Below are 13,589 nucleotides of genomic sequence, written 5' to 3' on the forward strand. Positions count from 1 at the left end.
CAAATATGGCCACAATATAGGTGATTTCAAAACTTATTTTACATAGAATTATTACTACAAAATCAAATTGATTTGCAACTGGTATATTTTATAGCAGTGCACTCTTTTGGCGGGCAATTTCACGAATCAATATGTCCTCCTTTTGGGGAATGCAATATAGTTCAGAGCTTTGCGTTACCGATTACTACTTAAACAAATTCAACTAAAGAACTAATTTATCGAAATACAATGTATTATTGCTGTATGCAGTAGGCAAGATGCAGAAGTAGTATTTGATTTTATACTATTACAAGCAATGTATTATATTTAAAAGTTCAAGTATCCTTCAGTATCACTCTTAAACAGGGTTTAAACCGCTTTAATTCAGTAGCAGAAACTTGTAGTCGCTAAGTCCATCTTTATCCTGTATTAGTAATCATAAATAAGACACATTTGATTTAGCACATACAAAATTTCATCAAGCAAATTTAATTCTTTACCAACTTAAATCTTCCGATTTTACTGAGATTGTTTTGAGAATGACCTGTGTCTAAAAAAAACAGTGTTGAAAATTAATATATTTTCTACGTACTAATTCTCTTCCAAGAATTCTCAAGACTATGGAAGATATCACAAAGAAAGTCGAGGGAGGCACGGCTGAGAGCCCAGTGACGATCATTAAACCAACAATAGCGTTATCCGTGTGGGAACAAGAAGGAAACAGTCTACTAGGGATAAAAGTGTTGCATGGTAACGAAAACGTCATACGTAACAACTCACTAATCCGTCTACCACAGGAACCGCAAGACAGGGAACTCGTTGATGATGCAATTTATTTCCAGTCAGATTTATTGAACGGTAAGACAAACCAATTGTGTATTTGTAAAATGTTATGTCAGATGGTTATATTTTCTTATGCACTCGTGTTTATTTATGGCAGAAAGCAGAAACAAAATATTCCAGGTTGGAACACTACCGTCTCGTTTGGACAAAATTATCTGATTGCGTAGATTACATGAAAGAACCTTTATATTTCACAATTACGTCAGTTTACTGGCCAATGACGTTCAAATTATTTCTACGGTCTGCTTGAATTGTTGGCAAACCATGAATGCATACTAAACTATATAGTTCACCGTCATTAAGAATTCATATCATTTAAAACTCGTGGAATAAAACACAAAGCCACGGTTTTGTGTCGTAAAGCGTATACTCACGAACTGACGAAAAATATTAAAATCATTTAAATCTGCAGTATCCCATAGTTATTAAGATATACACTATTTATTCTATTAATGTTTAAATAAATTTAAAGGTGTCTCATGATAAGATAATTTGTGTTATACTGTTGTTTTATTCATTGCAAATGAAAGACAAACAACTTCAAATTTAACATTTTGCAGGAACACAAAACAAGCTAGGAATGGCAGTAATATGGAATGATGCGCTTTTTAAAACTGGAAGTGAGAGATATAAAGTTGTGAGTAAGATAATGGCTGCAAAGCTCTTCCAGAATGGAGTCATCATAACACATCTTGGCAAGCACTATGTGAAAGCAGTCTTCCTTTCCTCATCAGCAGTAAGCTTCCTGGAAGTCAGCAACGTTTCTTACATTACACATATATACTAAATCTAAATAATGTACACTGTCTACTCAAGTCTATAATTAAACCGTAATTTTGCTTTGGTCAAAAGGGCCGTTCCCCGAGTATTTCACTGCTTTACTAATCTTCATTTATGATCTCAACTTTGTCTCTAGGGCTTTTGAAATCTATATGCGGGTGTTACATGTTTTGAGGTGTTATCGTGCGTTTCTTTCGTTTAGTTATTTGTATTTTTGTGTAACACCAATACTAATTGTATGATTTGGTGCATTCATTATGTTTCCTAAATTTAATATTGCGCGAAATAAAAAAGATTCGTTATGACATATTAAATGAATAACCGTTGCAGGAAGATAGCGGAGTCGTCTGTGGTTATTGGGATTACAAATTGAATCAAAATGGCGGTGGATGGGCCAGTGATGGATGCAATCATACCACAGAGCAGAAAATACATGTTTGTACCTGCAATCATCTGACAAACTTTGCCCTGTTGTTGGTAAGAATCGTGTACAGAATCGATTTTAATTTCATAATTGCTGACAACACTGCAGCTCGGATTCTTTATCAAGTTGCATTGTGTGACAGTAGTGTGAACAATATTCACAATTAACATCATAAACCTTTATATGACTTACAACATGTTGTCATATGCATTATACATTGTATTGTCTCTAGTACATTGAAACAAAATTGGTTTACTTGGGTGCTACACTTAATACAATCATATCACTATACCCAATTTACATTTTATATTTATTTTTGAAATATACTCTGGATTGTGTTAGCCCCGCAATAGCCTGGCTATGGGGTTAGTGAAAACTTTCATAAATCCTCCTTACAGTCAAACCTTTATAAGACAATCTAGAGGGATACACTATGAATCTGTTGTAAAGCAAATAAAAGATTTCTTGCATATGTGCACATTAATATATCAAGTAGTCTCATTAGATACACAATTTATATTTATATATATACTTTGTGAATAAAGATAAATATTGTAGCAATATCTTTTATTATGAATATGTATTATTTTTGATATATTTTACCTTGAAATAATAGTGAAGATCATTTAATATTCCATTAACAATAATATAAAAAATAAGTATTCTGTAAATAATTAATCTTACCATATTGAAAATTTATTTAAATATCCTTCTTCTTTTTAAAATATTTAGTAAACCTATTTTTATGATATTAGTTTACAACTTTAACAATTTAAGTTATTCTATAACATATAAAAATCTAAATAATATTCTTAAATATTTTATTGTAAGAAGGTACATAATTTGAAAGCATATCATTAACATAATTTAAATAACATAACCCATTATATTAAAAAATTTAAACAATGTCATATATAGTTTTGGAATTCATACCATTTGAATATATCTTATTAGCATAATGAATCCATTCAGATTTTCTTTAACAGACGTTCCATCTCAGAATCAGATATATCAATAAGTTGAAATGAAAAATCTTGCAAAGTATGGGAATTGTCGTTACAATGTGCGACATAAAATGAAAAAGATTTACCGATATATTTGTTATGTCCGATCTATGCTGGTTTATGTGTTAAGATATTTGTTGACTGGTTTGTCCAACCAATTGGCAGACGCATTTTTGCACGTCATCAAATAAATAATATTTGGTGTTGCACAATTAGTATCACAATGCATATTAAAATTCTATTTCAAATTATATTACTATAGAAAGAAGTATTTACATTAATGAAAATATATTGCGAACATCTAGGTCTAATACATTTAGTTGATGATTCCATTTTATATGATGCTTTTCACTAGTTCAGAATCAATTAGGAAATCTTTAAGACTTTTAGTCCTATTATAAGCATGTATGGGTTTCCTTCTGTGTAACAATTTAATACTTGTATTACATGATAATTTTAATAAATCGAAATATTTATTGGTAACGATTCGTTAAAGATTAAGATTTAATTTGTAAAGAACAAAGCAGTTCCTATGGTAACAATTTAAGCTATAACGTCATGTTGTTTTTGTCATGTTGTTGACATCATTGATGATTTAGAAATAGGATGCATTTAATGACGTAAACATTGATACTGAATTCAGTTTGAATTCAGTGTGATGAAATAATAATGCGAAACAGGTCCTTTATTCTATGTGCTGGCATTATATATATATATATATATATATATATATATATATATATATATATATATATATATATATATATATATATATATATATATATATATATATATATATATATATATATATATATATATATATATATATATATATATTGTGGACACATTCTATTGTTGAATTATAAGCCTTAGTTGCGATCAACGGTTACAGATAACTACTTGTTGTATCACAACCTAGACCAACCTGTATGCGGTGGTATTTTATATTAATGTATAATATCTACAAAAGTGACGGCTAAATAAATAATTGCTGGAAATTAAAAAGATTAACATATTTTTATTTTTAAAAGGATCTTATATATGTGTAAATTGTACTCAATAACAGATTTCAATCTAAAACCATTTTAATTCATCGCCGCCTCCTCACATATTTATCTGGAGGTAAAACGGATATCACATCGGACTGGAAGTTTATATTTCTCACCACAATTGGACATCATTTTCATCATTTGAAATGTTCCTCAATTGATCTGTCCTTTATACGATCTAAACTTAATCGGAAGGCAAGTTATTGTAATAATTTAGAAATTAACATTGAGCTCTCTTTGTAACGTAATACAAAGCTCGTTAAACCAATATTCCTCACACTGACCGACATGAAGCAGAGGTCAGTCCAATATGTTTGATGGATCATTACACTATATTTGTTTCGTCCATATTCATGAACAACGGTCAGTTTATAGCTCTGTTATACATAGTTTGAGATTTGTTATTAAGATAATTAATGGTCGTATGTTGAATGTTTTAAACAGTTCTTGAGCTCGAAAATCTATTAACACTAAGAGTGCATGGTCTTGGTTTGGCTATTGCCGTTCAAGCTTCTTGACATTACGAATCCTTTAAAATATGAAGTTTACATTTTTAGCTGATTATCTAAATAACAACAAAACATTAAAATGTACTTTAGTTTTTAAACTTTAATCCAATGTATTGTATCGTTTTCAGGATTTGGAGGCTAAGTCTATTCCTCCCGAACACGAACAAGCACTTGAAATCATAACATATGTTGGTCTGATTCTCTCTATCATCGGGCTCAGTTTGACTATCCTAACTTTTCTGTGTTTCAGGTACGATACACCCTGGTATATATGTCAGTTGGAATTCTTTCTTTGCAACATATATATTTATTTTGAAACCAATATTAATTTATAATACCAGTAATTTGTTTAAAGTTTTTTCTAAAGCACAGGCTGTGGTATACGATCATCATTTGAATGACTCAAATATATACTAGAGCCACTGGAAACCACTTCAGATCAGAGCACACTGCAAACTGAGGTTACCGATTTTGGAACATGCAGGAACGCAGGGCATGTTCTTTTATCGACCGTCTTTACACCTTTTTATTCATATCGACATCTTCGATTATCGTATATTACATTTCCACTTCATAGTAGATGTATTACTCGAATAGTTTTAAAACTGTCGTATCAGATTCTATAAATCAGGAACCTTTTGATATAGGTAATGTATGTTTCAACTTGTATGATTTCTGAACAGCACAAACGTTGTGATTAGAAGCACTAACGTAACAATTCACAGACACGGGATCCTGCGGCATGTGCTAATTTGGATATTTTATGAGTACTATCTAGTGGTTAACGAGTGAATCGTCTTCTTTTGCCAATTTCCTTGTCCGAACACTACATAGATATTTATCATTCGCATAATAAATCGGTGTTACTTTTATAGGAATCTACGCAGAGGGCGAGGCCAACAGACTCTGTTTTGTCTAAGTATCCCGATACTTTGTTACTCAGTCATATTTCTGGCGGGAATAAAACGGACAGAGTATTATGTTCCCTGTATTGTTGTATCAGTCCTAATTCACTACTTCACACTTACCGCCTTCATGTGGATGCTGATGGAAGGGGTTCTACAGTACCTTCGATTTGTGAAGATTCTCGGGACCTACATACCACATTTCTTCATCAAGACTTTGATACCGGCCTGGGGTAAGTTTCATCGTATACTTAGAGATGGCAAACTACTGTATAGTAAGGTTATCATTATCAATTATAGGAAGTTGTATGGTTCTAACAGCAATGAAATAAGCGTGAGACGTCTGAAATGGAATATTTCAGTGAGCACGTAATCTAATCATGTATCATGTATGGCTTATCCAAAGTGTTTATAATTATGACCAGTACCATTGGGTTAAACTGATGTTTCGGAAGGGGAATAGTGATTTTACAATTATGACCGGCATAATAGTTTATTGGTTTCTTCACAAAGCAATGCCGAAGCTTTTGCAGTCTTTTTGTATGACTTTGACAAAAAGAATTGGGATAGTGTATAGTGGTCTTCATGAATTTATAAGGTAAACATACATTTAGAATTATGCTTTTATTACATATCTTTATTACCAGAAACGAATTTTCTACACACAATTATAAGACTAAAGATAGCAATGAGCGTAAATTGAACTTTTGAACCTCATTTGAACCCAATGTGATAATGATATAAAAAACTGCAGAGACCTTTAAAATGCGCAGATAGGTCAAGATATCTACAAGACGATATTCATTATTCGCTTAAGTTGTTTGTGTGTGTATCATTCGCTGTCATTTTAAGAATTGCTGAAGTTTTTAAGCGTTATTTATTTTGAATTATGTTGCAGGGATTCCGCTGGTACCAGTCTTTGTGCTGATAGCTTACGACTATAACATGTACTATGGAGGATTAGGGTTGTAAGTTCTATTCTTACGATTTACGCATATTATAGATTAACCACAACGTTTTGAATGTCATCACTGTATGTTGCAAATACTTACAGTTGTTTCATTAAGTGGGGACTTGGTTGATGATAATGCACACAGCTTCACGCAGCAAGCAGAAAATGGATCCTTAATTTTAAACATTTACTCATGCTTTTTAATTCATTAAATTCTGATTCAATTTAGTAGTATTAATTTTAACAGTATCAGCTAGTAGCAAGAGCAATAATGAAAGCAGCTAAATGAGTAAATCAATGGAAGAAGTGTTGTTGTTACTTTTATTATTATTATAATTAGTAGTATTATAATTATTATTATTATAATTATTATTATTAAAATTATTAAAAGTATTATTATTATTATTATTATTATTACAGTTGCTGGATGAAGCTGGATGCGCTATACTATGCCTTTGTGATCCCTATATGCCTGATCATTCTTGTGAATGCCATCATTTTTATAATAGTAATTCTTCGAATATGCCGGCGCCCAAAGGGAATGACAAGCAACCAGTCTGAGTGGAAAAGATCTATTTTGAATATCAAGGCTGCGCTCTCCATTTTCGTTCTTTTGGGTAAATAGTCAGTTGTTTGTGTGCTCTTTTTTTAGTTGTTACAAACCTTATATGTATTTGCAAATGCCACATAACATGAAAACATTTTTCAGTGTTTCCCAAACTTATAAATGCAATCGATGCTGAATCATCTGCCATAATAATGTCACTTTCATCATTTTACTGTACACGTAAAGCGGCATTTTACTGTACTCGTAAAGCGGCATTTTACTGTACTCGTAAAGCGGCATTTCGACTGGAGTTATCTGCTAAATGTGACATCTTTGAACCTATATTAGCAATATCTGGAAAGCTTGTTTTATTTTCTGTGTTTAAAGATATATTGCGAATCATACGCCACTATTCATATTAATTGCATGTTAAGAACATTGTTGATCCTAGACGACTTAAACACTATGCTTATTCGAAGAGTTTCAACAAATATATGATTAAGTGTAACTACATCACACAAGATACCTATTTTATTCAATAATACGATAGTGTACGTTATTTTAGTCGGATCCATAACATATTATTCGTTTGCATTTGAGTACAAATTCACCTTAGTTATAACGTTAAGGTGTGCATTTGGTTTATATTAAATTGATGATTATTATGCCTGTTAATCACCTAAATGGCCGCTGATATAATAGAACACAAACGTTGCTCAATGAAATGTTTTATTTTATGAACTTACTGTGTTCTTCAACGAAAATACACGTTCAATCATTGACATCAGCAATAATATATATTTTTAGACACAACCTAAATAAGATATTTTGATAACTGCTTTGTCTGTTCTTTCCAAGGTTTAACTTGGATATTCGGTGTTGTCTCTCTGGGCGGAGCTAAACTGATTTTTCAGTATATATTCGTCATCCTGAATGCTTTTCAAGGGTTCCTCATATTTCTTCTGTTTACGGCAAGGGATAAGCAGGTATTCTTGTTTTATATCAAAACAAAAATAATGACATTGATACATATTTTGCAGATGTCATTGATCATATTTATAGAACAAATCTTAAATTGTTTAAAACTGACTTTTTTGTTAAAGTTTGTTCCAAATACTGTTTTAACTTGTGTGGAAAGAATACATGATTCAAAGTAGTAGCATAATATAATATAATATATTATAATATAATATAATATAATATAATATAATATAATATAATATAATGTAATATAATATAATATAAAATGCAATACATACGACTTTTGCAGCCATCTACAGTTTTAATTGACATTGTCCCGAGTTTAAAATGGCGTAAGCCATTTTTCATTCATACAAAACATGTGAATGAGCCAATATGCATCTCCACGGCTGGCTTGAATGCGATACTGACTATCGTACTTGGGCAGTCCCATTTTTGTCTGTAAATTAGTAGTTTAATTTGTATCTAAATTACTTGTTTGACTGTTCCTGTAGCCCAAATGTAGAACGGATCATTTCTAATCGTTATGTATCATGCATATCTTATTATACATGTTCGCATCATTTGTGACTGATCTGGACTCATAAGTAGTCAATACCGATTATACGAAAAGGCATGCAAACTACTTTACTTATTTTTAAAACGAACACTTATTCAGAGATTGTCTAATGTAAATTAAAAGTGCCGGGTACCTTTCGTAGCTTTTTATTTTGTTGAAACTTGCATTGAAAAGGTTGGATTTTTTTGTAGGTTCGAGATCAGTGGCTCCGCTGCTGCAGCAGAAAACCGACCGGACATTTTACATCCTGTGGGCAAATCTATAGTGCTCAAGATACTTCGTTAACCACGGTGTCGCGAAGAAATCAGAGCTGTAGCGTGACGGGCAACAAAGAACACTCGGATGATATTTCAAAGACTCGAGAAGAAAACTGAGTCCACCTACCAGATTTCAGACTTTTAGACATCATCTTTTCATATCAGCAGTTATATCTTTAAATCTGGCCCCGAAGATATCCTAAATTTGTATAATCTATATATTAAATAAAACATTCTTCTAATCCATCTAATGAACCACCAAAGTAGTATGTTATTTGGAGTTGTCACTTTAATATCCTACATTCTACACTTAAAAATGCAAATAAACCCCGCAATTTCGACTTTTACAGTGTGATTGTAATTAACTGTCCCACGTGTGCATGTGATTATGCTAATTAAGATTTTTATGTACCCTTATTTAATACCCAGCTCTTTAGCTCTATCAGCTCAGTCATTGTTTCAGTCTGGATGTCTTACTAAAATGTGACATCGAGCAAAGTAAAGAAACAAATTATGATATATACCGAAATATTTTGAAATATATCAGCAAAACAGCATTTTAAATGGAATTTTATTAAAATAAACAAATTTTTTTATTATAAAAAACAGAATCATTGACTGCAACTCCGTGCAATTATTTTCTCCTTCCTCTCTCAATCATTTTTGTTTTTGTCATAAAAGTTTTTTTACCTATGCATATATTTACATAGTTTTATCTTTATGAAATGCAAGGTCTTTAAAGTATGAAATCTTGTATCTTGCTATTCATATATACTTGAATAACTGTATTTAAAAAATCTCATCTGCTAACATTACCTTTTTAATCTCGCTCCAGTGGCCGCAATGAAGTTGTCTAAGTCATGGTGTTCATACGGTATCATAAATATTGTAAAAACCAGTCATTTGTTCCAAACATTTAAACGTTATTTTTATAAACTACACTCTCGAAAGATAAAAGTTTTCCATAGAAACCAAATTAATAATCTGTCTGCTATTTTCATACGATACCGAACGATTTAATGTTATAATATCACAATGTATATATCAAATCTGTATTTTGTTGCTATTTGCACACGAGACGTACAACTGTTCTTTGGAACGAAGAGCGACACCATAGATGTTATTGATATATTCATATTATTGTGCTGTATTTTACAAAGCAAAATCAAGTAAATCGCTACGTAATTGATACAAAAAGAGAGAACGCAAATGTTCTGACGGTTAAATTGTTATTAGTATACAGTTTGGGGTAAAAGTAGTAGATATAGTAGACTTCTATGATTATTTAGAATTGGATCACTTCCGTACGACGTAAGTGTGATCGGAGGGTTTAGCATTGATGCAGCTACACATGTGTGTATGTTCTGTCATTGATTGCTTAGAATCATAATGTGGGAATAATAGTACTTTTTATTGAAATTCTCAACTACAAAAAAGAATAGTATTTATCAGGAAATATCCCATATTTTTGGAATGAGTGCACAAATGCGATACGATATCTGTTAGGAATGTAATGGAAATTGCAGTACAATTTCGCAATGGAGATCAATTTATAGGACCCATATAATAGTGATTAGCAGATACAACTAAGAAAGCACATTTGGTTAAATTCCAGATGCTAAAAATTAAGCATATATATATATATATATATATATATATATATATATATATATATATATATATATATATATATTGTCATTTTTATTACCAGCTAAAAATGATATTGACCTCAGCTATTAGCATGAACTGTTTGACTTCTGTCGCTACTTCAAATTCAAAAGTTGTCTCAAAAAGAAAAGAAGGGGAAAATGCAAAGCAACTAAGGTCTGACAGACATTTCACCAGAGGAAACAAGGCGTCTTCGTCGCCTTGAGCTATTAGCCTTGAAGCTCCTATTCTCTATGTAAAACCATTTTCTTTTTCAGTTGCATTTTCTTCCGAATTTAGTGTTTGATCTGACTTGTAACATGGAACCTCGCGGAGGGAGACAGGTTATCCCTTGCATTTAATATGGCTTGGTATGCAAGCTTTTATAGAGGCATGTGTCGTAGTCTGAAAAATTCAATCTGAGAATAGGTATAAACATGTTTCCTAAATAACTGTTTAATGATCAGAATGGTATTTTCATTACTGTATATTTCATGTTTATTGTGGACATTACTGATATCAAGTTATTTTATTTCCTTGGCTGATAAATTATTTTGTGACTCTTTCAATTCGCCCGCATCATATTTATCATTTCTTCTTTTAAATGGACCAAATGATGTAAAGTTCATATAAAGACAGATCTAATAAATCAAAAGCTGTTGCGTCTTATACTCTAGCTTACATAGTTTGTTACCATACAAATTAGTTCCTAACACACGATACTATTAGAACAGGGGACCCAGAGTGGCCGAGTGGTCTAAAGCGCTCTCCGTTACGGATCATTGCCATCTCACCTCTGTCTGCGTGGGTTCGAGTCTCAGATTTGGCCAATGTGGATATGTGAGAAAGCTTGCCATTAGCTTCTCGAGAGTCGGTGGTTTTTTCCAGGGATTTCCCGGGTTCTTCCTCCACCATTAATGCTGGCCGCCATGTATAGCCTATCGCGTGCTGAAACCCTACAACCACAACAAAAACTATTTGAGCAACGTGTCGTGCAGCAGGAAGCAGGGCAATATGGAATAATACTGCACAATTCTGACAATATAAAATTATGGTAGAAAAAGATCATGGATTTATCATATGATAAACGCACGCAGGGTGTATATAGAGCATATGGTTTGCATTATTGCACTTACATAAACAGTCGATACAAAGGTTACGGTTGTTTTTTAAAACTTACACAAACACTTAAAGAGTGGATAAGAAAAGTGATTAGTTTTATTTCGCTTACACAAAACACAAACATACGGAATATATGCAGACGATTAGATTGTGTAACTGCAAATGGTTAACTTGCAGTTACACAGACTCTTAAATAGTGGAAAAGAGTGTATGACTGGTTGCATTGCCCTTACACAGACACTAGTGAAAGACGAAAATATGATTGGTTTTACTGGTTATGTTGCTCTTAAACAAACATAAACGGAATAGATGCAGAAGATAAGATTCTTTATATTGCAATGAAAAAACTACAGAGGAAATTTTTTGGCATTATTGTACCTACAAATCATCGGATTTTTTGCACTTATGTTAGTCATGACAGCTGTAACAAGATAACCGGGTGGGATATCCGAATTCAAGACAGGACACTTTTGACGATGATACAAATGCAATATTTAATAATGGATGACTTGAATGCGCAGTTAATTGTGAATGATGTTTGCGTATATATAATACAAATAGTGAATTAATTAACATAAGAACTCAGAGAGTTAATAATAAAAAATACAAATAAATTACTTTACAAAATACAAAGTCAAGGGGTGAACGGTTATTTCACACGGAAGAGATGGATATTGTTTACTCAACTAGTAAACAATGTAGAGTTTGAATCATGTAGTGAAATTGATTCACACAGATAGTGAAATTATGCAAACAAAAAAGCACAGATATACAAATTATCTTTACAGTCCTGAAAAATACAAAGGGTTTTATAAACCCCTAAATTATCCCATGGCTTAAAGATTATATTTAAGGAGATACACTCCGGTCATCAGCACAGATTATTTCAGCTCCATGGCTGCTACACTTCAGCTTTACAGCTGATACGGTTAATTCCTGTGGTTGGCTTTAAAGTTTCACCACGTCGGCCCCGATCACTCAGATAACTTTGAACGCTCCGGTCACACTGGTCACTCTAGAAACTTCAGCCACTCCGAACACTCTGGACACTTCAGACACTCTGGACACTCCGAACACTCTGGACACTGCGAACACTCTGGACACTCCGAACACTCTGGACACTGCGAACACTCTGGATACTGTGAACACTCTGGACACTCCGAACACTCTGGACACTCCGAACACTCTGGACAGCACTACACAAATGAACATATATCCAATACCGGGTACTATACATGACACGGGCATACAAGGTGAAAAATAGTGGCGTTATGCACGGTAAGTTATACAGATTACATTATCGGCATAATAATTACAAAACAACAGGTTCAGAAGTAAACCTAACCCTGCTTGATTAGAATCATACTGTACTAAATATTTCTTAAAAATGTAGGTTTATATTACTAATATAAATCCTTTGCGCAGTCTCAAACAAGAATATAAATATGTGCATTATACTGCTTAAACCAGAGATATATAGCAAACATACAAATATAAACGTGGTAGTACAATAGTTATATCTTATATGCCAGAAATTAAATAATTACATACCGCTACAACTGAAAATGTGCAAGTCATTAAATTAGAACGCTGACTGACAAGATCATCCATAATGTATAGAGTTTTACCTACGTTGATATATTTATACACATATTTAGTTGATGCAATTCTTCCCTTCGAGAGCACTTTGCACGTGTGACATAGGGTGAACCGAACTCACCATTTCGAAATACAACAAAATATACATAAATCACCCTCGGGTATCGTTGTACACAAGGAACGAAAAACTGAGTACATGTATTTAATAGGTAAAATAATTATACAAATCCGTGAAAACAGTATTACCGACTTTTCTGAAATTGAGTTTTCATTGGCAGCACCATTATTTAACCTGGCCTCTCAGTCTGAAACTAAGAAAATCTGAAACTGGAACCAAACAATTTTCAGCAGAAAAACAAATATATAGATTCCAATTTTAAAAGATTGAAGACTATCAATGAAACTAGAATGCAAATGTTGTTGTTGTGGGGT

At 32.4% G+C, this 13,589-nt stretch overlaps 1 protein-coding gene and 1 long non-coding RNA gene across 4 annotated transcripts in view; one reads left to right on the forward strand and one right to left on the reverse strand.

The window, feature by feature from the left end:
- The window catches only part of LOC149791020 (uncharacterized), a 130,971-nt gene extending 119,859 nt beyond the window's left edge, over positions 1–11,112 (forward strand). For 2 of the 3 annotated variants that reach the window (XM_089972893.1, XM_089972895.1), the window contains exons 26-34: positions 587–837; positions 1,383–1,558; positions 1,933–2,079; positions 4,717–4,838; positions 5,464–5,726; positions 6,392–6,461; positions 6,866–7,062; positions 7,851–7,978; positions 8,724–11,112. In XM_089972893.1, coding sequence (XP_089829019.1) covers positions 587–837; positions 1,383–1,558; positions 1,933–2,079; positions 4,717–4,838; positions 5,464–5,726; positions 6,392–6,461; positions 6,866–7,062; positions 7,851–7,978; positions 8,724–8,906 — 1,537 coding nt within the window. In that variant the 3' untranslated portion in view covers positions 8,907–11,112. The remainder of the gene's footprint in view (positions 1–586; positions 838–1,382; positions 1,559–1,932; positions 2,080–4,716; positions 4,839–5,463; positions 5,727–6,391; positions 6,462–6,865; positions 7,063–7,850; positions 7,979–8,723) is intronic. The other variant, XM_089972894.1, reaches the window with a different exon arrangement.
- Positions 1–13,589, reverse strand: part of LOC149791021 (uncharacterized) — a 74,551-nt gene that overhangs the window by 2,118 nt on the left and 58,844 nt on the right. The gene's annotated exons all lie outside the window — the stretch shown is intronic.

Source organism: Sinohyriopsis cumingii, chromosome 10 (assembly GCF_028554795.1).
Source record: "Sinohyriopsis cumingii isolate HCF-2022 chromosome 10, ASM2855479v2, whole genome shotgun sequence".
Lineage (NCBI taxonomy): Eukaryota > Metazoa > Mollusca > Bivalvia > Unionida > Unionidae > Sinohyriopsis > Sinohyriopsis cumingii.